Source organism: Callorhinchus milii, unplaced genomic scaffold (genome assembly GCF_018977255.1).
Source record: "Callorhinchus milii isolate IMCB2004 unplaced genomic scaffold, IMCB_Cmil_1.0 Scaffold4, whole genome shotgun sequence".
Classification (NCBI taxonomy): domain Eukaryota; kingdom Metazoa; phylum Chordata; class Chondrichthyes; order Chimaeriformes; family Callorhinchidae; genus Callorhinchus; species Callorhinchus milii.
This window is the reverse complement of record NW_024704745.1, coordinates 20,073,842-20,099,273: the sequence shown is the minus strand read 5'-3', so window position 1 is coordinate 20,099,273 and position 25,432 is coordinate 20,073,842. Positions and strand designations below refer to the sequence as shown.

Below are 25,432 nucleotides of genomic sequence, written 5' to 3'. Positions count from 1 at the left end.
CGAAAAGCAGTACTGTACTGAAAGGAAATTGCTCTTCATATGTGGAAACTTAGCTCTTGAAATACAAGAGAACCATTAGAGTTCAAAACACAAAATCCCAGATGATGTATCCTATTAGAATGATTCTACATTGATTTTTTTGTTCTTTTTCCAGAACTGTCATGATAGAGCAGAATAAAGAGTAATATTTATTGTACACAAGTGTGACAACGTTTGCAAATCCATTTGAACATTAGAACATGTTTAAATAAGCATTTATTTCTGAGAGATGCTTATCAAATACATCACAGTTTGAAAACAAAACAAGATTGCCATTCGTAATGAGTGATATTTATGTTCCATTTCCTGTGACTGCCTCCAGATATTTAAATAGGACAGAATTCATCACTTTTCCCAAGTAATCAATGCAGCAATCAGATTTGTGCCAACTTGGTATTGTCCAGTGTAGGAAACGGCTAACAGCAAATCAGTTTTCTCCACTGATTGAGTATGAAAACGCCAGGCCTGCTGGTGCCTCAGGGTTCCCTACTGAGACAGCAACAGAGACACAACTGATAAAGAACAGTTATCTTATTAAGCAGTGGCCTAACCATCTGGAATATTTTACTCCTCTATGGTTTGTCTTTAATCCTCGTTAGAAGATAGTGGTCTTGTTGGCAGTCCACTGGGGGGTGGGGGGGGGGGATGGGGAGACAAGGAGGGAATGGAAAAAAGGAGTCAGGCCAGGACCTATACTATAGGAGACAAAAGATATACTTTTATATTTATATAGATACACATTTATATAAAGGTGATGGCTTGCCTTAAACGAGGAGGATTAAATGACAAGATTGTTTGAATGCATTTCTCAGACAAATACGAAGAGGAGTGTGAAATTATTCATCAACAAAGAATCACTCGCCATCTCTCAATCAGTTATGTTTTTGTAGTCATTGTTGTAGTTGGATCAGATTAGGATGGCTGCTAAGAAGACTGTGTGAACACCTAGACCAAACTTCTCCCCAACCATAAACACTGAAAACAGGACATGTTCTTCTTTATGGGAATCGTCTTGCAAATATTCTCGTTCCTGCTCAACTCCTTGACCTCAGAGTGGAGCACTGCATTTGTGCCAAACAGAAGCCAAATCTCCCTGTAGAATCACTCCAGAATATCAGCCTTTACTGTATTTCCATTACAAAAGCAGGCCATTCTTTTTTAAAATTGCAGTGTTCCAGCCTCACCCGCCTGGTAAGTGTTGTTAATTACACTTTGCGTAAAGAAATATTTCCCAGTGTCAGTTTTAATATTACAACACTTCTATTCTCTTGTCCAGTTGCATTGGCAGATGTGAAAGTACTGTTCAAGGTCTATGTTTTCTGTCATATCACGTGTCTTATAATCTTCTACATAGCCCTTCCGTGATCTTTCTTTTCAAAGCTGAAGAGCACCCGTGACTCTAACCACTCTTTGAGATGTATAACACTGGGAAGCAACCTCATTACTCTGCATCACCTGTAGGCCCTGTTAAGTTGCAGCAATCAGAATTGCAGAACAAATTCCAGGTACAGACTGTATGGATTCTCTAAAACTTCAACTATTCAACAATGTAAGACTGCTTCAACTGACGTGTGCTTGTGACATGTACAAGTGCAATAATTTGAACAAACAGACTACACTTCTCGTGTAGTCCGTTTCTTCAAATTATTGTGCCCATTATGTCCATCTAACACTATTTTAAATGCCAGTGTGCCACAGATAACTGAAGTCAGTGACTGCTGTTGGTGTGCTTTGGAAAAATACATTCAAAACTAGTTATTTTATAACTAAACCCAAGAATGAAGCGTTCATCCTTGTTGCTGAATTAAGTGTCTGTCCTCAAATGCACCTCATCGCTGAATAGTGAGCTACCAGCAGATAAATTAGTACAAAGGTTTGAATGAACATCTGATGGGAGACTTCATACAAACGATGGAAGGCATCAAAGACAGAAACTGTTGGTTAGAATTTTTAAATTTTAAACTCACAAGCTGGCACAGGTACCCACATTAAGGGCAGCAGGTATGGCAGTGAACATACAGATATATATGCAGCATTTACCACCAAATTATCTGGAAATTATTAAAATACCCAAGTATTTAAAAACCTTTAAAAATGTAAATTGTTGACATCATAATGCAGCATCAATTAAAACAGACACTGATAACGCAGACTATTTTTTATCTCCTACAGTTGGTGTCACATGGTGAATGTGAACATTACTTAGACTAATAGAGGACTTAATTGTATGCAGTTTATTTGCTCCCTATAATGTTTTATTGAGTTATCGTAAAATAAGAATTCCAACTTGTATATTCCCAAACAAACCACAGAATTAAACAATAATTTATGTTTGTTTTTGAATTAGTAGCTTGATCATTTACAAACAGACTTTTTAGGTATGTTACAGTATGCCAGTTACTGTGACCCCCTAAGGGAAATTTTAGCAAAATTCAAATATAAGTTCAGCTTTGCTATTGACTGCAGATTTATTGTTATGGGCTAAACACAAGTAAAAAAGTACATTCATTCTGAAGGACCATATGTCTTGACTTGTCACTGCCCACTGCTATAGGTCTAAGTGTCTGATAAGCCATTGGCTTCCTATTTTATACATGCAGAAAATGTTCAATACCACTTATATGGTGGACTGATAGCATACATTTCTCTTCTGTGCAGAACATTTGACATTTTCCAGTTAGCTAAATAACAATTCTGCCAGAAGCAGTCACTGCTCCCAGTCTCTAACTTCATTAAGTTGTGTCTTCCAGGGAAATTCAATGTCAACATATGTTCCACATATGTGCAGAGTATCTGATGTCATGGCATATATGCAATGCCATATGTTCTACAATTAGATTTCAAATGAAAACCTGGGTTACCTTTGCACTATCAAGAAGCATCACTTTTCGTACAATGAACAACGCTATATTTCTTGGTGAATTATACAAACTTCACAATGTCTTAGATTAGAACAGTGGTGTGAAAATAGCACCATCTTTTCAGCTTGCAGCAGTAAACTATTTTCACAAATTGACTACTGTATCTCTACTTCCATTTTTTTTGCATAGTCCAAAGCTGCTTGTACTGTTGGGCTAAATGACCATATGCCAGAGTCTAAAGTGTTGTCTGTTTATTCCAAAACGTGGAAATTACTATGTTGTAGATTTTCAAACTGCAGTAAGGAAGAATAAACAGTAGGAACAATTGCACATTGGTAAGATAACGTGTACAGCAGTTGCAGTGCTTTACTTTCTCAGAAAATTGAAGGTTTAGTTGAGGAAGGGCAGGAGGAGGCTCATGTGGAGCAAACACCGGCATAGACCAGTTGAGCCGAATGGCTTTTTNCTGTGCTGTATATTCTAATGTATTCTAATGTAATGTATTCTAATTATTACTGTTCAACATACAATTTTTATCGAATTGTAGACTTTTCCAAAATATTACCATATTCAAGAAATAATTTATTATATTCGAGGAAATTTAAAATTGTATTTATAAATATGATCTGTTCAATAATAATAGCTAACAATCAGCCCTGCTTTTGTATTGCAGAAGTGTATTTCAGGGGCAGAAAGGATTTTTTTAAATACTTAATGCTATAACAAGTTAATAATTCCATTCTATTGGAGATCACAAATATCTGCAACTTTCTTAGCTTTCTCAGAAATCAGATTTTCTGGGGGAAAAGTCAATATTGTACATACTAAGCATAACACAAGGTTATAAAAGCAGAACTAAAAGCTCTATTTCCTTTTATGGCATAGAAAGGAACATGAGATAGCAGATATTGGTCTAAAATTGAAAGATCTGCATCCACTGGGCCAGCAGTTTAAACAATAACCTTGTTTACAAGGCACTTTTAGTACTGATTCGATCCACAGAGGAATTTACTGAATACAATAAATAAGCAGCAGAATCACACTCTGCATTTATGTTAGATAACATTTCAAAATTAGTTCTCTTAAAGTACTAATTTATTCCACAATCTCAATTTCTGGCAGCAATTTTAAAATGTCTAAAGGTTAGCCCCATTTGCTGTTTCTGTTGGAGGAAGGTGTCAAACAGAGTTCACAATCTGATGTGCAAAAATTGTACATGAGCAGAGATTGCATCAATTGCATTATAGCAGCTGCACATGCAAGGCAAGGAGTTGGGTTTCTTTATTCCATCACACCTGTAATTCTCTCCAGTGATATAGAAGAGATTTAACACTGTCAAATTTAAACCAGATTAACTCCACAGTGAATGCTATATGATGGAATTGTTTTCATTCTTGAATCATTGTAACATAAACCTTGAATTCCTCTATTACAAACTGCACCTATTATATCCAGACAATAAAGGCAGAATTCACTAGTGTATTATATTGTAATGCAACGTAACTACAGTTTGATCTATAGCCAATACATCTGATCCTAGCTCGAATAATAATCCTTGAATTTGATATAGTGCAGTATTACATGGTCAATTTATCTCAAAGTGCTTCACATGATTTAATGTTCAGAGTAATGACTATTTTGGAGGCGAATACGGCAGAATATGGCAGCCAATTTGCACACAATGCACCACAATTAGCCATCAAATGAATGACTCATTTTATCTGGGGAATTATTGGCCAGGACACCAGGAGAAACTCCCTTCTCTTCAATATTCAACATCCACTTAAACAGGTAGACAGGACCTTGGTTTAATGTCTCAATTGAAGGACGGGAACTCCCAACAGTTTAGCAAACTCCCAACACTGCACTGGACTATCAGCCTTGACTACGAGCTCAAAGTCCTGAACCCACAATCTTTTGACTCAGAGGTGAAAGTGCTGCCAACTGAGTCAAATTAAATTATGGCGACACTTCTTATCTCAGATCCTAATCTTCAACACAGCCAATAAATTTTAAATAAACTAGATTGTTTTCTTTCAAATCTGATGACTGGAATCCACAGGAATATTGGGCAAGAACACATTTTTTTTCAAAAATAAGGGAAAAGAACCGTCAAATTCCAATTATAAAATTCTCCCTGCATCATAATCAGATGTAAAATATTAAGGCTATACAAGATTTATGGGTATTGGGTACATCATATTCTGAACACAATACACAAGCAAATGTTTTTTTCTATAGCACAGAAGGCTGGACGTTTGAAAACTGATGCACTCTTCAGATGTTAAGAGGAAATTTCATCTGCTCCCTGACAAACCCAAATTAAGAATGACAATACTGAAACTGAGCTTTCAAAAAGGCGGCCCATTACCTAGTACAAATGTCACGGAGCTTGGTATTTTATACCCAGTGCTTCAGTGATTAGAGTTGGGAGGACAAAACCAGTATCTTGTTTATATTAACACATTTAAAATACGTGCTTCTCGAAATAAATTTTAAATATTTAATGGACAAGCATATATTTTGATGACTAAAGCGTTAAATTAAGTCAGAGCTGGCACTTACCGTTTAAGCAGGGAACGAGCTGAGTTGTTACAAGTCCCTCCAAAGTGGAACACTTATTTTATTAAAAATAATCATTATTTACTGGGGAAGTCTGAAGACCTCAAGTGTCATAATGACTACACTTAGATAACTGAAAACATTTATTTTTAATTTATTAAAGGTACTAAAATCCAGTGTTGAAACTGAATGAACTGCACAAGATGCATTGTCTGTGCATCTGTGTCAGCCTGGTTCAGTTGGTAGTACTCTTGTTTATGGGTCAGAGTGCTGTGGGTTCAAGCCCTATGCCGGGACTTGAAACTCATATAGTTAGTCGAAGATAATACTCCAATACAGTGCTAGGGATGTGCTGCATTGTTGGGTCTCCAGTTCAGATGGAGACCCTATGGTGGTATTCGAAAACAGAAAGGAGTTTCTCCCAGTGTTCATTGTGTCAAATAATCCCTCACAAACATACAAAAAATGGGTCATTCGCTTCATGGCTGTTTGTTGGACATTGCTATGTGCAAATTAGCTGCCGTGATTGCCCACAAAACAACAATAATAATAATCCTTGCATTTGATATAGCGCTTTTCACATCTTCTAGATGTCTCAAAGCGCTTCACAGAATATGCTGTAAAGTGAATTGACTATATTTGTGGGCGAAACGCGGCAGCCAATTGCGCACAGCAGTGTCCTACAGTCGTGAATTGAAAATGTCCAATTTATTATTGTTTTGTTTTGGAGGTATTATTATTAGGCGTGTGGAGTAAGGAAACTTGCCCAAGGTTTCATCTTCCCTGGAACTGAACGTAGGTGCCTCGCTTGCAAGGCAAGTGCTCTAACCACTGAGCTACAGGATATCACTCGCTGCTCTTTACTGCATATCCTGTAAAGCACTTTGGATGTCTTCCCAAATTGAAAAGCACTATACCAAATGAAAGCATCATTTTTATCTGCACAATGATTGGTACTATAAATCTTTTACTTATTTATCCATAGACCTAGCAAATACTTTTCAGTCCCTAAACGCAACTAACTTTACATTTGGAATTTAAGTGTGTACAAAGTACAGCCACAAATGCAACAGGATGATAAACCCCAATGTATTAATATTTAGAGTTTCTACAAAGGCAACAGCAGCCACACTTCAAGGATTAATGTGAAACTGGAAAAGCATGTAAACGGTTGCCCTTAGCCCCTTGGATACAGTTTAGATCCAATGTAAAATAATTTCCACCCAAATCTTATTTGGAGGAGTTTAACAGGACGTTATGGATACAAATGCCAAAATCATTACCTTAACCACACATTTACTAGTGTTCACCAGCTTTTACAACATAATAATTATAATAATCCTTTATATAGTTACTATACTTAAAAATAAATCCTGTGAAGCACTTATACATCCTCCTGATATAAAAGGCACTATATCAAATATAAGGATTATTACTGTAACTTCACACTGAAGGATTTTGCAGAGAACTGAAGATATCGACAACTTCAACTAAACAGATGAATCAGAAGAGTCAAACTTCAAAATACAAATAATATCAAACTTCAAAGTACAATAATATCTCAATGAGGAAACAGTAATAAATGAGGGAAAATGCCAAAGGAAACAAGTAAATACCAAATGATGTCGTAGTGACAGCTGATCCACTACAACAACAACAAAATTACATTTATAGAGCGCCTTTCACGTCGGGAGGATGGTCCAAGGCGCTGGACAGTCAGGGATCAGGAACCAGACAGAGAGGTGGAAGGCAACTGAAGGCATGATCGAAGAGAAGGGTCTCGAGACCGGCCTTGAAGGAGGCAAAGGAGGAAGGAGGAAGTGAGGCGAAGAGACTGTGGGATGGAGTTCCAGAGTATGGGGGCAGAGAGGCTGAAAGCCCGGCCACCGATGGTAGAGTGGGTCGGGCGGGAGACATGGAGCAGGCCGGAGTCAGCAGGTCAGAGAGGTAGGAGGGGGCCAGGCCATGGATGGCCTTGAAAGTGAGGACAAGGATCTTGATACACTATATTCTATTGAATCATTCAACAACTACAATATAATATCCAGGACATCTACATTATTTCGGCCTAACACCATCATACCTTTGCTATTGTTGCACAATATTTGTGAGCGCAAATTGTTTATAAAATTGTGGCTGGAAGATGCATCAAATTAGGAGAAAAGTGGTAACCACATCTCGGTGCTTATGCATGTGCTAAAACCAGCAAGAAATGTCCAAAGCAATTTTTTGGTCGACTTGATACTTTTTTTTAATTACAATCAACATTGCACTTCACAGCAATTTCACAGTTGTGCTGTTTTAAATGGTGCAGGTTTAACTCTTATGAAATGAAAGGTCACTATACCTCAATTTGGTGCATTTGTTTCACAAGCACATGTTTGAAGTTATTACCATGGATCCCTGTGCATAGTTGTTTACATGATATAGAATCCATCCCAAACTAATACATTGTAGTGAACCAATAGTATAGTTTAAATAGATTAAAATCTAACTGCACAAAATGGAATTAAGAGTATCCAACATTTTATTTTGGTCATGTGTGGTTGACAAATGAGAAACTCATTCTTCGAAAGTCACTATTGTCTGAATATGGCAAAGACTTCGTAATACAACTGAGTATAACAAGATCTGGAGTAAGATAATCAACTATCGTTAAAAGGACAATGACTACTATATCAAAAATAAATTAGATGTCACATCATAATCCAAGGATTTTACTCAGCTATATAGTACTAGCTGTACCCATTGCAGCTACACTTGCAACCAGTTTAATTTAATCGGCCTTCTCTCTTTCGTCTGACCTGCTTCTTAGGCATATTTATCCCTTAAGATTAAGAAAATGTTCTATGGAACTCATTAGCATCCCTTGTTCACTTATTTGTACACATATCCTTTTGGGAGGACTCCTGTGGGAGTTCCTCAAGGTTGGGAGGACTCCTGAAACACAAGACAGACATTTTGTCTTTATTAGCATAGATGTATCTCTCTAGAAGGGTGTGTGACCTCCGTCGCTACTTTGTTGCAGAATATCATGCTTTTTTTTGGACTTAATTAAAGCATGTTTTAATTTTTTTTATATAGCTCATCGACAGGAGATCCCTAAAAAAAATATGCCCATGACACTCCCCGATGTAAGACCTTTCCGACGAGGTATAAATCATGTCTCTACGTCAATCAGTTATTGCGTTCTTAGCAGACAAGCACACAGGCATTTTGTCTTTATTAGTATATAAAGATGTTCAAATTAATTTCTCTCGTGATAGTTATTCTTCATATGCCTGGGTTTGAAACTTCTTATATCAATCTTACTGCATGTTTACAATTGTAGTTTTCCAATCTTAATTAACAACTGCTCAAAAGTGTTTCACCTCGCCTGTCTAGATTCTACTTTCTCGCTGACTGCTGCTCCAAAAATATTACCCGTCTAACCTCTGCAACTCTGCACTAGCATTGACCCCTTGGCTGCCTTTAGTTTTCACTCAATGTACAAGCACCACCAGGATAACAGTTCAAATTCAGACATAATTTAGTCCATCTTGGCCAATCAGTTCCTTAAATGATTAATTATACCCTTTATTGAGATGTCATAGCACAATACAATTATTTCCATATCATGCAATACAATGGTGGGAATGTTGCTGTGCTACTGTTAACGCTTTCACTATCACATTGCTTCATACCCTGCACCCATGTAACCCAAACAGTGCCTGTTACCCAGAACAAAATGGTCTTATCAAAATAGCTCAAGGCAGCAATGAATAAGGGAAACAGGATGTTGGGCTATAGTACTACATCAGCTGAGTTCAGTTCCTCTGATATCATAGACAAATTATACAGTACATTGCTCTGGTCAGGCGATTTGAGGTACTATCCTGCATGATCCTGCAGGGGTGCTATATAAATGCATGCTGCTGTTGAAGTATCCTAAGTTTTCCAGTTAAGTGCATTTGATACCAAGTTACTGAGTTACTGAGAAGACAATTACAGCCAAACACTAGCACAAAAATTCTTAATTCTTAAGTGAATAGAGGAAAAAAAATGAAATCTGCAATTGACTAATGATTATTGAAACTTTCACTTCTATGCAAACACGCAATTCACTAATATACTTTGCGTTTCATCTTTCTCTCAAAAGAAGAATCAACCCGTTAACTGCAAGGACAGGAAATGTTTATGCAAGACCCAGTTCTACGTATGATACAAATACATTTAACAGGCATGTGACACGATTAACTGCTTAAGTACTGAATTTTCCCAGTAATTTTGGATATTGCCTTTTCCTGACATTAATATCTGCACATTTAAAAACAATTATAAATCCTAAACAATGAAAATTAGATTTGCATCCATAAAAAGATTTCAGAAAGAGTGAAGGGTAATTTGCTGGCAAATGAAAATAAGTACTTAAATTATTATCCTCGTGCCTTACAATTTAGAAACTTAAAGGCTAAATAATTCTGCATCTGAGTTCAGGGAATGTGGGAACGAAATGCATTGCTTTCTAAACAGTTAACACAGAGATACAACAACAGCTTGCATTTATATATAGTGAACTTCACACAGGAATGCTTGAATATTGGATAATGGAAGTTCAGAGCCATTTTCTTCCTACTCCTCCTGAAACTAGGATGAAATTGGAGCAATCCAAAATACGATTCTATCTTCATCCAACATTTACAATGTGCATCTATCAGCAGAAGTGACTGAATAGCAATCGAAAATGAATTTCCCCATCCTTATCCACCATTTTTGGGGGTTAAACATTTGAAGCAGGTAAGTATAAAGGCTAAGGAAAGAAGCAGATAACTAGGATTAGAATGGTTTGTTCAGTGGATAAGTTAGCTCCAGCTTAGCCTTGATGATCAAATTCCTCCACTTTTGTAGGTAGTATTCCAACCTCTGCTCTGGTGAGATAAGACAACTCCGAATTGACTGCAATTTGAATCCTCCTTCACCGGCAGTGCTTCTATCCACTGGGCCAATAGGAGAGGTTATAGTTGAGTTTCTCATCATTAACATGACTTAGTATAACATTGCTACATATCTTGCTAGTGAATGAAGAACACACAAATGAAGAAACTTTTTTGCGTAGAAAGATTATTCATCCAAAATATGGCAATTTTCAAGTTATTCTTCTCAAGGGAGAGCAGATTTATGATCATTAAACAAAGCAGTTTCAAGGGGCAATTTAGCTTCTGAGGCACGGGATACTGGCTCCGCAAGTTATTCTGCAGAAAGCACATTATTCCAGTCCGACCATCTACTTAGAAGGGGGAAGAACGTATAATGGAGCTATGCAAACGGTTCTAACCTCAAGGTCATTCTAACCTGCATAAAAGTACTAACGTTGTATTTTTACAACTAAAAAAACCCTTAATCTTTAGATACACAATGCAATCATTAGATTCTGACAAATACACACGCTCATCAGCCAAACTGAATCACCTGTGTCGTGTGTGCTTCCCATCACAATACATTTGTTCTCTGCAAAAACGAGTTTACTCTCCAATCTTCGAACTTATTAAAATACTGCAACTGCTCTTTAATGAGACCAAAAACACTACCAATAGAATATGCTAAATAAGGAGATGCCTTTGGCTGTCACCAAACTCCATCCACATGAAATGAATTAACAGATTTGCAATAATTCTTTGTATGTAGTAAACAGGTGAAAGTGAAAAATTATCGTAATTTAAAAAGCCTAGATCAAGGAACATGTTGACGATAGCTCGTATATTCAGTTCACTTTTCAAAATTTATAGGTTTTGCATTTGTCAGGATGACAGATTCACTTCAGTGCTGAAAAATGTAAACCTTTTTGACATTCAGGGTTAGTTAGCATTAAGTGCTCCCAGATCACAAATCAGCCAATAACATGCAAACAAAGCGTCTAACCTCAGGCTGCATTTCATACACTAAATTACTTTTGACTGACTGGTATCTATGTACATTATTGAATGAAGCAGAGGGAACTACAAGCGTTATAATACACCTGATGTGGGAGTACGTAAACACTTCCAAAACAAGAATGTTTCATGCATTAAATTGCAGAAGTTCCCTAAACGTATCTTTATTGTATGCACTATAAAAAAACATTGCAACCAGTTTTAAAACATCTAAATAGAAAAACGATCTTTCAAGGACAACATAACAAGACTCTAAAATAAAGATTAGGTAGTATTTTTACAATTATTATAATTATCATTTGCAACACACGATACCAAAACTGCCAAATATCCTACCTTCATTTCCAGTTAAATAAGTGCGACTCCAAATACACCAATGTGTAACAGACTAGTGTTGTTAACTATTGTAAGCTCCACAGTTTTACATTGGTAAATAACTGCTTCATAAGGTACAAGTGAGTTATAAATACAGTATGCTTACAAACAATTACGTCCCTCATATCACTGCATCATTTCCTCTACAGATTTGCACAATCAAGGGCACTAAAGTAACAAAATAAAACCATTCTCATCTCCATTTATTCCATTCAGCAACATTGAAAACATTTTACAGGAAATACATAAATTATAGTTTATAAACAAGTTTACATATTGCAGAGTAAGATCATTGGCATCTTATGACCAAGATGGATAGAAAAGTTAATAATAATAATAATCCTTGCATTTGATATAGCGGGTAATCACGTCTTCAAGACATTTCAAAGTGCTTCATAAAATATACTGTGAACTGACTGTATATTTTGTGGGTTAAACCCGGCAATTGCGCACAACAGTGTCCCACAAACAGTCATGCATAGAGTGAACAATTTTTTTTAAGGAATTATTACCCCCAGAAAAGTGATCCACCAATCGACTAACAACCGGATTCTTACTTACTGCAAGGTAAACACAGGCGTGTGGAGTAAGGAAACTTGCCGAATGTATCACCATGCCTGGAATCGAACCCAGGTCTCTCGCTTGCGAGGCAAGTGCTCACTACTGAGCGAAAGGACTACAGTTACACTAAATTCTAGCTCTACTGTTAATTATGCTGGGAAAAATTGAGATAAACAGTTTTCATATACTGTTTAAAATACCTACATTTAACATAAATTTAAATTCCAATATCATATGGTAAAATTATGCTGTTTTATCTACAAATCCACGTTGTAATTTTATTCCCCCTTGATGACACCATCTGTATGCTGAACCCACCGAAATCTGCCTCTGCTTCCACTTGATTCCAGTTAAGTGATGTTCTGATATCCGTGACAGTCAGGTGATCAAGTCTTGGATGAATTTCAATTTTCTTGGGCTTAATGTTCACAAAAAATAAGTTATCCTACTCAGGTGCTGCCAAATTCTCCTTGCTTCCGGCTCCAATTATCTCAACCTTCCCAGTAGTTCTCTCCTCAATGTGCCAGTGCACAACCATACTTAGCATTTTGCTCTATTTCTGTCCTTATATCAGGTTCCTGACTAGGACCACTTTTCTTCATCTTCGCCACATTGCTCATTCCCATCCCTATCTCACATTCAATGCAGCCATGTCTCTGTTATCTCCAGACTTGACCTCTCCAATGCCCTCCTTCCAAGCACTACCATCCACCGGCTCATTCACCCATAATTCAGCCACTCGAATCCTGACCACCACTACACTTTACATGCTCATCACCCCTGTCCTCACTGGGCTCCGTATCTCTCGCAGGACAAGACTTAAGATCTTCAATCTCACCTACAAATGCCTATATGCCCTCACCCTTCCCCATCTCAGCAAATTCCACTCAGCTGAGCATTCTCGCTCCACTTTCTGTGGCCATGCCTTCGACCATTATAGCTCTACCCTGCAGGACTCCCTTAACCTCATCCCTCTGCATTGGTCTTTAAAAGCCTCCTGAAAATCTACCTCTGCAACCACGCTTTGGTTAATTTCTAGCAACCTCTGTAAATCACTTGCAAACATTACTCTGGGTGAAAGGCGCTACATAAAATGCTAGCTGTCCAAATTATTCAGATGGACGTAAAAGGCATGCCTGCTGTTCCTATTTAACAGGAACAAAGTCTTCTTTCAGTTAACCTGTTTTAAATTCCACCTTCCAATCCAACAACAAATTCTGATTAATTAGCTGCTCATCTCATTGCTGATTAACAGCTGCATTTACATACTTGCAACATTCACTTTATTTCTAGGCAATTATATATTTTGCAAAATATTTTGAGATGTTTATTTTTAAGTTAAAGAACATTACATAAGTGATCATTATTCAGGCAGAGTATGTTCAAATTTAACTAAATTATTGTAATTGTAGTAAGCAAATTACAGCACCAAAGGGAAAATTTCCCAGCAAAAGGAAAATGATCAGGTTAGTTGGTGTAAATTGATTTACCTCCTGTAATATTTGGTTTGAATTTCTCCACCAGCTGCAGTAGTTGATCATATGCTTTGAGACTTCTCAACGACGTGAGAAGGTGCTATATCAAATGTAGGTATTATTATTATATACAAACGTTCAAATGTACAGAATCTAGCTCAAAAGCAGTAACTTTGGTCCCAGATTGATAATCTGAAAGTGATAAAATTATCTATTGTTTATTTTTGCAAAGACAAGCAGAAAGATCACATGCAAGATTTATTGCATGTTAAAGATAAAAATCCAAACCTTTTTCCATACCTCATGTTTCGATCTTCAATCTTTGTCCAGAAAGAGAGAGAACAAGAGAGAGAGAGAGAATGAGAGGGAAAAGGGAAAGAGAATGAAAGAAATAGATAAAGAGATAATGAATGAAAGAAATAGATAGAGATAAAAACGGAACGGAAGAGAAAAAGAGAAAGAACGAGCGAGAAAGAAGAAAAAATATTTGTATTTTTTATAACAGCTCATTGTATTGAAATGTCCAAGGCACTTCATAGTATAATCACTATATTTTATATCTCAAGCATGATATAAACTTGAATATACATATAGTCTATTCTACAAGTAGACCCATTACCTTCTATAATGAAAAAAAGTCTGACAGGGCAGAACCACTTCTTTTTGGTCATTTTTTGCAAACTTTCCTTATTTTTACTGAAACTTTTCCTCTTCCTTTGGCCTTTACCTCCTTGCACGCACCCTTTGCCAGTTGCACCACCTCACTATAACCCATCACTTGGCATATTACTGTCCCATCACTCTCGACCTCACGTGTTCTTTAGTCCCTTCCCCGAATGCCTATATCCTCCCAGGGACCTTGAGCTGTGTTGACCCACTTGACAACCAGTTGTCTCAAGAGCAAAAACAGCTGTTCAAATCCTGTGCCTATCTTACCCACTAGTGAGATGGTTTTGTATTCAGTTTAATTCATCGAGATAATAATTCTTGGTGCTTGCTGATGGATAATAATTTCTCCAACTGTTTTGTCACTTAAAATGTATTAAGGTTTACAACAGTGCTGCAAATATCTCCATCACTTACTTTGCAAGGAAATGAAACGGATATAATGTTAACGTACCAAGCACCATATCTAAGTTGGCTGAATTTACAATGGGATAGTATCCCTATTCAATATAACATTTTTGGTTTCTCCAAAAGAGGAACAAAAAGCTCACATTCACAAAAAGCTCAGTTTGTCAGCAATGGATTGAAGAGTGGCTAACGGGTAGAAAACAGAGAGTAGGGATAAATGGGTCATTCTCGAATTGGCAGGATGTGACTAGTGGAGTGCCATAAGAATCAGTGCTTGGGCCTCAGCTATTTACAGTTTACATCAATGATCCAGACAAGAACATTGAATGTAACGGATCTAAATTCACGGATGACACTAAACTAGGTGGGAGAGTAAGCTCTGAGGATGATACAAAAAGATTGCAATGGGATATAGATAGGCTAGGGGAGTGGGCGAGTAGGTGGCAGATGGAATTTAATGTGGGGAAGTGTGAAGTTATTCACCTAGGTTAACAAAAATAGAAAGACAGATTATTTTCTAGAGGGGGAGAGATTAGATAGTGTTAGTGTTCAGAGGGATTAGGGTGTCCTTGTACACCAGTCTCATAAAGTTAGTTTGCAGGTGCAGCAAGCAACTAAAAAGGCGAACGGCGTGTTAGCGTTCATTGCAAAAGGTTTAGAGTACAAGAGTAGGGAAGTCTTGCTGCAACTGTATAGGGCCTTGGTGAAACCGCACCTAGAGTATTGTGTGCAGTTTTGGTCTCCTTATTTAAAAAAGGACATACTTGCCCTAGAGGGGTGCAGCGTAGATTCACTAAGTTAGTTCCTGGGATGAGGGGACTGACCTATGAGGATAGGCTGAATAAACCAGGGCTATATTCTCTAGAGTACAGAAGAATTAGGGGAGATCTTATTGAAACTTATAAGATTCTTAAAGGGTTGAATAAAGTAGACAACTGAGGGACTGTTTCCCCTGGTAGGAGAATCTATAACCAGGGGTCACAGTCTTAAAATTAAGGGTCAGCCTTTTAGAACAGAGTTGAGGAAACATTTCTTCACTCAGAGGGTAGTGAATTTATGGAATTCACTACCCCAGAAGGCTGTAGATGCTCAGTCTTTGAACATCTTCAAGGCTGAGACTGATAGATTTTTAAAAAAACAGAGGCATTAGGGGATATGGGGATAGGGCAGGTAATTAGAATTAGGTCTGAAGATCAGCCATGATCTTATTGAATGGTGGGGCAGGCTTGAGGGGCTGAATGGCCTACTCCTGCTCCTAATTCTTATGCTCTTATGTTCTAAAAAAACAAGTGCATTAACAAGATGGCTCCGCCCTCTATCATTGATGGAACATTCCACTTGTAAACTAGCAAGTTATTTTCCATTTATAATAAGCTGAAAACAAAGGCAGCTTCCCAGCTTACAAGAAGCATTTATATCCGCAATTTGTTTTCAGCACTTTCTTAGATTAATTTCTTCTGCAAACCTTAAAGAGAATGCAACACATCTTGCAAAGAAAACTCGACAAACTATGCACCTCAGCAGATCACTTGCAAACGATGTGCAGTGCAGATAAAAGCATTCACTGTATATAGGAAATAAAAACAGGAGCTAAGTAAAAATACGTGCTACATGAACTCCTTGTGTGAGATCAAGTGTAAGGGAGAAGTTGAAAAAGACCAAGAGTGTAGATGTGTCACTCACTATATTCAAACAGTGTGAGAAAGGCAACCAGAATTCTGGACTACATTACCAAATTAATTGAGCACAGATCCCCGTATGCCATGCTCAAATTATAAACTACTATATTAGTTAAATCCAACTTAGAGCAATAAATATATTTCTGGTTGTCAAGTGATAAGAGGGAAGTTCAGGTTCTAGAGAGAATGCACAGGAGAAGACCGAGACTGCTCGCCAATGTTGAGAGACATAAGTTGTGAGGAACAGCTAGATAACCTACAAGTTGAGAGAGAGCAAGAACAAAAGAATGAGAGAGAAAGACACGAACAAAAGCAAGAAAATGAAGAAAGTTGAAAAATAATGAAAGAAAGAACCATAGGTAGAAAAAAAATGAAATAAAAAAAGAACAAAGGACCATGTATTTTCATATTACATTATACATCAAAAGCCTCAAAAACACTTACAGTAATTGTCACGTGGAATGACTGCCTTGTAAGGGGAGTTGAAATGAGCTAAATCCATACCTCTTGTGATCTTCTTAATTCTCCCTATGAACTAAATCCTTACTCAAAAAGGAAATCTTATTTTACAATTTTTCCTCGTTAAGGTTGATTTCATATTTATTTCATGAATTCAATTAAGCATATCTGAAAAAAAATTCCCACTTGAGTAAGTGATTGTAAAATCATTTTCTAGAATTTATATAAAATTAACCAACTAACATCACTAATCCAACAGAAGGCAGCACACAAGTATCAAGGTTGAAGGGAATTCAAAATAGAATGACTGTTGTGTTTGTCTACACATTAACTTATTTCTAATTAATCTCACTTTTGAAGTTCTTTGAGACGTTCTTTTACAAAAAGCCTTTTTTAAATGTAAGCTGTTGCTGTGAACAGAGTTCAGAAGTAATACAGACATTCTCTCACAACCACCTCAACCCTCATTGCCCTGTACTTATTGAAGATATGGTGTCCAAAAAAACAATTTTAAAACAATTTCACATGCACAAGCTGTCGTGGAATTCACCATGCTACATAAACAAGTGCTTTTGTAAATCTGTGAATTCCACAGCCTCAAACAATATTAGAGAACCATTTTGAAAAATACTTTCTGACCTAATGCAGTATAACTTTATCCAGTGCATCATACTCCAATTAGAATGGTCAATGTTCAACAATCAGGAGCTACAAATGCTGAAAGCCAAACTTAAAAACATGACAATACTAAGATTACCAAAGAGGATACAGTATAATACATAATTTCTGTAACGCAAGCTTCATCCATGTCATTTGACTAGTATTTTAATTGATACAAGGACCAATAATATAGCACAAAAAGAAATGAATTGTGTGGAGTCCTGTAGCTCAGTGGTTAGAGCAATCCCCTCACAAGCGAGACATCTGGATTCTATTCCCGGCAGGGCGAAATGTTGGGCAAGTTTCCTTACTCCATACTCCTCTGTTTACCTAACAGTAAGTAGGAACCTGGTTGTTAGTCGATTGGCTATTTTCCAGGGATAATGATCCCTCAAATATCCCAACAATAATTTGGTCACTCAATCCACGACAAATATACAGTCAATTCACTTTACAGTATATTCTGTGAAGCGCTTTGAGACATCTAGAAGATGTGAAAAGCATTAAAATAATAATAATAATCCTTGCATTTGATATAGCACTTTTCACGTCTTCTAGACGTCTCAAAGCGCTTCACAGAATAGACTGTAAAGTGAATTGACTGTATATTTATGAACGAAATGCAGCAGCCAATTGCGGACAGCAGTGTCCCACAAACAGTTGTGGTTTGAAGTGACCAATTTATTATTGTTTTATTTTCTTAAGGGATTATTATCAGGCATGTGGAGCAAGGAAACCTGCCCAAGGTTTCACCCTGCTAGGAATCAAATGCAAGAATTATAATTATTATTATTATTATCATAATCATCAACTGACCTTACAGAATGCTGTGATCTTCTAATGATCACAATAACATGTAACTGAATAGTCTACGCAGACTTAAAACTATTATCCTATGGTCATCACTACTATCTTATCTCCCACATTCACTCCTGTAAGAAAAACATTAATTACATCTCTCTCTCTCTCTCTCAATATATAATATATACATCCCCTGAAGGAGGTTAGCCACGCTGGGTACAGCTCTATGGGAGTCAGAAGCCTTCCACTACATTTTCCATATACAATCTTAAACAATCAGTAAATATGGACAAGTTATTTGAACATGTGGAGAAAATTACAGCAAGTCCTTTTCCAGTACTCACCCAACTGCCAAACTAGAGGGAACTAGTCATGGGACTTTACTCTAGGTAGTCCTGGAACACAGAGGCATACTGCTGCACTTGCACCACTGTTTCAGATTACATCAATTAAAAGTAGACGCACCCACATTCAACAGGGATTCAAAGTGGGCACCTTTCTGGTCTATATAGGTCAATACAATTTTGATTGATGCTTTTACCTTCTGAGTCATCAGGAAGTCACCTTCTACTGGAAATTACATTTAAATTAAAATCACTTTGCTACTCTTTGTGACTCACAGAACTGCTGAGTTCTTTTTAAATTGTTTACAAATTATTTTATTAAACAGTTGGGTTATTAACATGGAATTTTAGATCTGTCAAGAACAATATTTAACTTAGAAAGATGTGTACCATGATTTTTTTTAATGTTTTACAATATGATGCTTCTACCAATATTGCAAACTGCAAAATGTTGCACCAGAGTTAAAAGGGTCATATGATAATCTATGGAGAGAACTGAAAGAGTCCTTGAGTGCAAGTAACATCAGTTTGCTGAAACAGAGCCTTACAAAATGCATGCATAATTTCTAATCATTCTCTAACAACCCACTTTTTCTCAAACAAGATTCACCAAGCATGTAAAGCTAGCACTTGCTCATTTACCACAGTTTCCTGCTTTCTTCACTTGGTGCAGATGGTGACAGCTATACTAACTGATATTCAGATCCACTGCAGAGCTCGAGGGCAGAAAGTATCACTTCAGTGATTCTTTCTGGTGCGGCTGTAACTCAAACAGCCGCACATGCAAGTCAGCAAGGTTTTAGAACATAACAATATTGAATACAGATGAAACTATTCAATTTCCAAATTCGTTTTCAAAAGAAAATTGAAGCAAATGCATTCTGATCCCAAAGAAACAAACTCAAAACATACAAAGATAATTCTCCTTGTGCTTTTAATACCTGTCAAAAGAGCAAATGACTTGTTTCATCAGCTTGGGTGCATTTTGAACATACATCCTGTGACACAAGGACTGAATTTCAACATAATTCAGTCTTTTTTTGGCCAGGAATGTAGTGATCATACCCACTGTGCTGGGTGCAACCCACTCCATCCCCCACATACACCCGTACACACACTGAAGAGATCTCAAATTAAAAGAGAAATTTAAAAAATGCCTTCCCAATATGTAAAAGGCATGGATGAAGTCCTCCCAACATAATCCAGGAAAAAAAAACTAGTAATTATTTATCAGAAATGATGGGAATTCTTTAAAGTTCTGGAGAGGGAAGGAAAAGCTATTTATAGTAAACAATTGAGAAACGTCTATAATATTTACATATGCATACAAGTAGAGGCTGCATGTCAACAACAACAAAATTACATTTGTACAGCGCCTTTCACGTCGGGAGGATGTCCCAAGGCACTGAGTCCCAAATCAGCCTATCCTAGTGGTAACACTCTTGCCTCTGAGTTAGAAGGTTATGAGTTCAAGCGCCACATCAGGACTTGGAATCACATAGTCTAAGCTGACACTTCAATGCAGTGCTGGGGATGTGTTGCACTGTCGGAGATGTGTCCTTTGATGAGATGTCAAACCGAGGTCCTATTTGCCTGTTCAGGTGGACATTAAAGATTCCATGGCACTGTTTGAAAAGAGAAGGGAGTTTCTCCCAGTGTCCTGGTCAAAATCGGTCACTCACTCCAGGCTGTTTGTGGGACATTGCTGTGTGCAACTGGCTGCTGCGTTTTGCCCACAAAGATACAGTCACTCCACTTTACATCAGATCCTGTGAAGCTCTTTGACACGTTTCAATGACACTGAATAAAATTCAAGGATTATTACTATTATTTAAGTAATACAAGGGATAAAGAGCAATGAATACAAATGTGAGAGCCACATTGACAACAGATCTTGAGTTGCTGAACTTTATGTGCCAAAATAGTAAAAGGCTTATAGAAAATAAAAACATTCATGACAAATATCTGCCAGCACCGTACATTGTCTAACGAAAGATAAGAATTGAAGTGTACTATATTGTACTCACTCTAACAAAGTTGTCAGGGAACAAACCTCTTCGGCCACCGAGTTCACCCTCCCACCACCCTCCATCTTTTTTCTCGATGTTGGTCACGACCTCACCCACAGAGATGGTCAGCTCATCATCTTGCTGACCTTTGTAATCAAATTCAACAATCGCTTCCACTGAAAAGAAAAAACGTTTTGTTCAGAACCAATGCACCAAGAACAGCTTTAACATGCCAAAAGACCAAATATCACACTGTGCAACACCAATAAAGTTTAAGAAAAAAATGAATAAAGGCTTTTAAATGGACATCAGGTAATGAAACTCAACACAACAACAACAAATTACACTTGGAATTTCACGTCGGAAAGACGTCCCAGGGCGCTGGACAATCAGGGGTGTTGGTCCCGAGCTGTGAATTGGGGTCAGAAGGGGAGGAGGGCGGGGGGTGGGGGTGGGAGGTTGGTCGAAGGGAGGTTATGAGGTCGGAGAGGTAGCGGGGAGTAAGACCATGGAGGGCCTTGAAGGTAAGAACAAAGGTTTTGTACTCGATTCTCTGATGAAATGGGGAGCCAGTGAAGCCAGGCAAGAACAGGTCACGGCACGAACGTAGGGTTTGAAGGATAGCTGTGGGTCGAAAAGGATTGGCTCGGTGAAGAGCGCAGCCATGCAATAGTGTTAGCAGCTGAGGTGAGGAGGCGCTGCCTGGAGCCAAGCAGGAGGGCCTCTGTCTTGCCAACATTATCTATACTAATAATCTATACTAATGAAACGGCAATGTCTGTCTGCGCTTCAAGAAAGATCTCAATAACTGACTGACGTAGAGACACGATTTATACCTCATTGGAAAGGTCTTGCGCCTGGGAGTGACATGGAAATATTTGTTTTCGGGTTTCTCCTATCATTCATTAGTTATTTCCAGTTTTGCGTTTTTCACTGAAGTTAAACCTGATGGCCACCAAGTCAAAGTGACGCTGTGGCATTGTGCGTCACAGAGTATTTAAGCATATACTCAGATACTGCAGTTACACCTGGTAGTTGAACCGATCCAAAAGAAGTCCTCACACAGGAGTCCTCCCAGCTGAGTATCGATAAAGATGAAATGTCTGTCTGTGTGTTAATCTACATTCCATATTGGATCCTTTGGTTGCAAGTGAAGCTGCAACGGGTACAGCTTTACTATATAATACAGTATAATGTTGTCACCAGCTCACTCGCTTTCAGGAGAACTGGAAAGATGATTACATGATATTCAACCATTAGAGTACAGTAATGTACTCTAATGGCTAACGCCACTAGAGCTCCTTTTCTACAATCAACAACAACTTGCATTTACTTATATCCTTCACATAAGATAATTTTTCAAAAGGCAGAGCTGACTCTAGGCGCGGTCAAAGAGGTAGTTTTGAAGCATGACATATTGAGCGGGTCACGAAATAGAGGGGGAGTCCCAGATATTGCCAATTTATAGGATCAATTTATAGGATCAATTTATAGGATCACCCGCTAGCAATGACCAATCAAAGTAACAATTGCACAAGTGATGGATTTTTAGATTTTTAGATCTAAACTAGGTCTTCCCTCTCAGTATTGATGAATAACTCATCTTCTCAGATTAAAAAAGTATTTATATTTGAAAAGTCTTTAAACTGCATTCTGGAGGGACTGGACTATAACTGTATATGGATGACAGCTCTTTCATCTCTGCACCTGGGTTTGAATCTAGTCCAGCCTGTCAGGGAGCAGTCACAGCAAAGATTCTGTCAAACCAGTTTCAAGAGAGTAGATAACAAAACTGCCCAGATTTCAGCACAAAATTGGTAATTTATTCATGGTTGTTAAACGCTAATATTCCTTGCATTTGAGATTCTGCCTGTATCGTTGAAGCAAACGATTCACTGGAAACTGCTGTCAAATATGGTGACTGTAGCAAACACATCAATCGATTTGGTACAAGAACTATCCACAGAAAGCCACAAAGAGAATAAGTGGTAAAGACCCTTGGAGAATCTCCCTTCTCTTTTCAAATAATCTCATGGGATCTTTGATATTCACCTTAACAAGCAGAACAAATCTCAGTTTACACCCCTTCCGAAGGATGGCATCTCAATAAGTCAATGCTCTTCAGGAGTGTCAGCCTAGACCATGAGCCTGAAGTCCTCATGTGGATCTTGAACCTCAATTTTCCGACCTAGGGTATGAAACCCCAAAACTTCTGCTCAGGGGTGATAATGCTACTAACTGAATCAGAGAACAAGGTGGATGGTATTACAATTGGAGTGAAAGCACATTCCTGGCAGAGTAGGATAAGCTTTACTTTGCATTTGATCTGCAATATACTGCCTGAGATAGGTTGAATGAGATGGGTGACATTTCATTCCCTAGCATTTCAAATCTCTCATTCACACAAGTACAAAACAAATATATATAATAAATATAAGCTTATGCACTGCTGAATCGGGCCTTTTGAACAAATATTAGTTTCAACACAACTTCTGAAACTTGATCTTAACAATATTCTGCTTCTCACAAATTAAAGTTTACATTTCTTTGAAAAGTAGTGCAATCTGAGGTTAGATTGCGTTTTGCAAAGCAACACGTTCCTGATAGCTTCCTTCTGCACTTGCTGTTAGTTTCTTTTGCGTCAAACCAATTACAAGTGGCAAATTAACCACACTATTCTCCTTCAGATGAGACATTAATGTGAGGTTCCATCTGCCTATTCAGGCAGACATTAAAAATTAATACCACTATCCAAAGAGAGAAGGGACTTTCTCCCAGTGCTCTGGCCAACAATTTCTCAAATAAAAAGTTTATTTAATTTCATGGTTATTTATGGGACATAAATTCTTGCCTACAAATTCACATCTTATAGAAAACTGCAAAAGGCAAATGGATGCATCAGTAAACAGCAGAACCTAACATAATTTAACCATTTGACCACTTGAACCACTTCACTTCTCCGAAATATGTTGGGTTCCAGAGGACGAGTATGAGGGATCTGTTTGGATGAACTGTTTTATGCTTCAGAGATTGACCTAGTCACAACATATGTGTAAAAATATCAAACATTAGAGTCTTTGACTGAATGACAACTTGATTCAACATAAAACCAAGATACTTTCAGCCAATCTAAACGCTTCATCTATAAATGACCTACTCCAAAATGAAGACAGTTATGCACAACATTCATTAAATAAATGGAAAAAAGATAGCATTAATTACAACAACAGGTAACCTTTCTCTTGGGGTAGCGTCTCGAAGCACTAAACAGTCTGATGCAGAGCAGGGGGTGGGGAGGGAGGAGGTGACTGTAAGCACAGTCAAAGTGGAAGTTCTTCAGTCATAATCTAAAAGAGGGAAAGGAGGTAGCAAGGCAGAGGGATTGAGGGAGAGAATTCCAAAGCATTGGGGCGTGCTGGCTGAAAGCACGAGAAAGTACATTCTGAAAGAAGAATTTAAAAATAAATATAGGTCTGGGATGGGGGGGTGGAGGAGTGAGAGAGATCATAAAAGGATGGCTAACAAACAAAATGGAACACGGTTATGTGCTTCCTTAATGGCCTAGTGAATAATAAAATGCTTGCATTTGGTAGAGCGCCTTTCATTTCAAGAGGACATCTCTCAACGCTTCACTGAATTTACTGAAAACTGTAGGCATTGAGTATTTATAGACAAATACAGCAGCCCATATGTATTCAGCAATGTCCAACAAATATCCATGAAGTGATCAATAATAAAATTCTATTTGGGGGATTGTTGGCCAGGGCATTGGGAGAAACTCACAATCCTCTAACTTAGAGGCGAGTGCGTTACCGATTCAGCCAGGCTGAAATCCTATTTGCAAAGTAATAATAAATTGGTCATTTTCAATCTACGACTGTTTGTGGGACATTGCTGTGCGCAATTGGCTGCCGCGTTCGCCCACAAATTCACTTTACAGTGTGTTCTGTGAAGAGCTTTGGGACGTCCTTCCGACGTGAAAAGCGCTATATCAAATGCAAGGATTATTATTATTATTACTATAGTGGCAAGAGAAATGGATGAGCTACCATGGCCCAAAATAGAGTGCAATTTGCAACACATTACAGAACTACAATTTAGTGCTGATTTGAAGATAAAAACAAAACTTGATTTCAGCTTCTGCACCATAAAGACTTAAAATGAGTAGTTTATGGTACAGCTTATGGAAATAAACAACAACGCTACATTTTAATTATTGGTGAAATTCAGATGTACTTTTAGGCTGTAAATCAAGTTAAAGTTAAAACCTTCTTTAAGATCTATAATTCAACGGAAATTAAACATTTATAGGAATGTTATTGCTCCAAATGGATTGTAGGGCCAACTGCATTTTCAAGATGGTGCCTACACGTTCCAGAAAGGAGTAGATCATATGAAAATACTTAATTAAAAAAACACACCCATGTAGAATATTGAATGGGAAACAATGCAACACCAAATTTAATTCAACTTATAAAGACATCCTCAACTGACAGATGAGCCATCAGCATTTAATAATAATAATCTTTGCATTTGACATAGCACCTTATTATGTCTTCGAGACATCTCAAAGCACTTCACAGAATATACTGTAAAGTGAAAATACTGTATATTTTGTGGACAA

General features: G+C 37.6%; 1 protein-coding gene across 9 annotated transcripts in view; it reads right to left on the bottom strand.

Moving 5' to 3' along the window:
- sh3kbp1 (SH3-domain kinase binding protein 1) overlaps window positions 1-25,432 on the bottom strand; it is a 100,351-nt gene that overhangs the window by 71,349 nt on the left and 3,570 nt on the right. For 7 of the 9 annotated variants that reach the window (XM_042333877.1, XM_042333881.1, XM_042333879.1 and 4 more), the window contains exon 2: window positions 20,827-20,984. The exons of 1 other annotated variant lie outside the window; for it this stretch is intronic. In XM_042333877.1, the coding sequence (XP_042189811.1) occupies window positions 20,827-20,984 (158 nt within the window). Of the gene's footprint in view, window positions 1-20,826; window positions 20,985-25,432 lie in introns of those variants that run through there. One more of the 9 variants, XM_042333882.1, reaches the window with a different exon arrangement.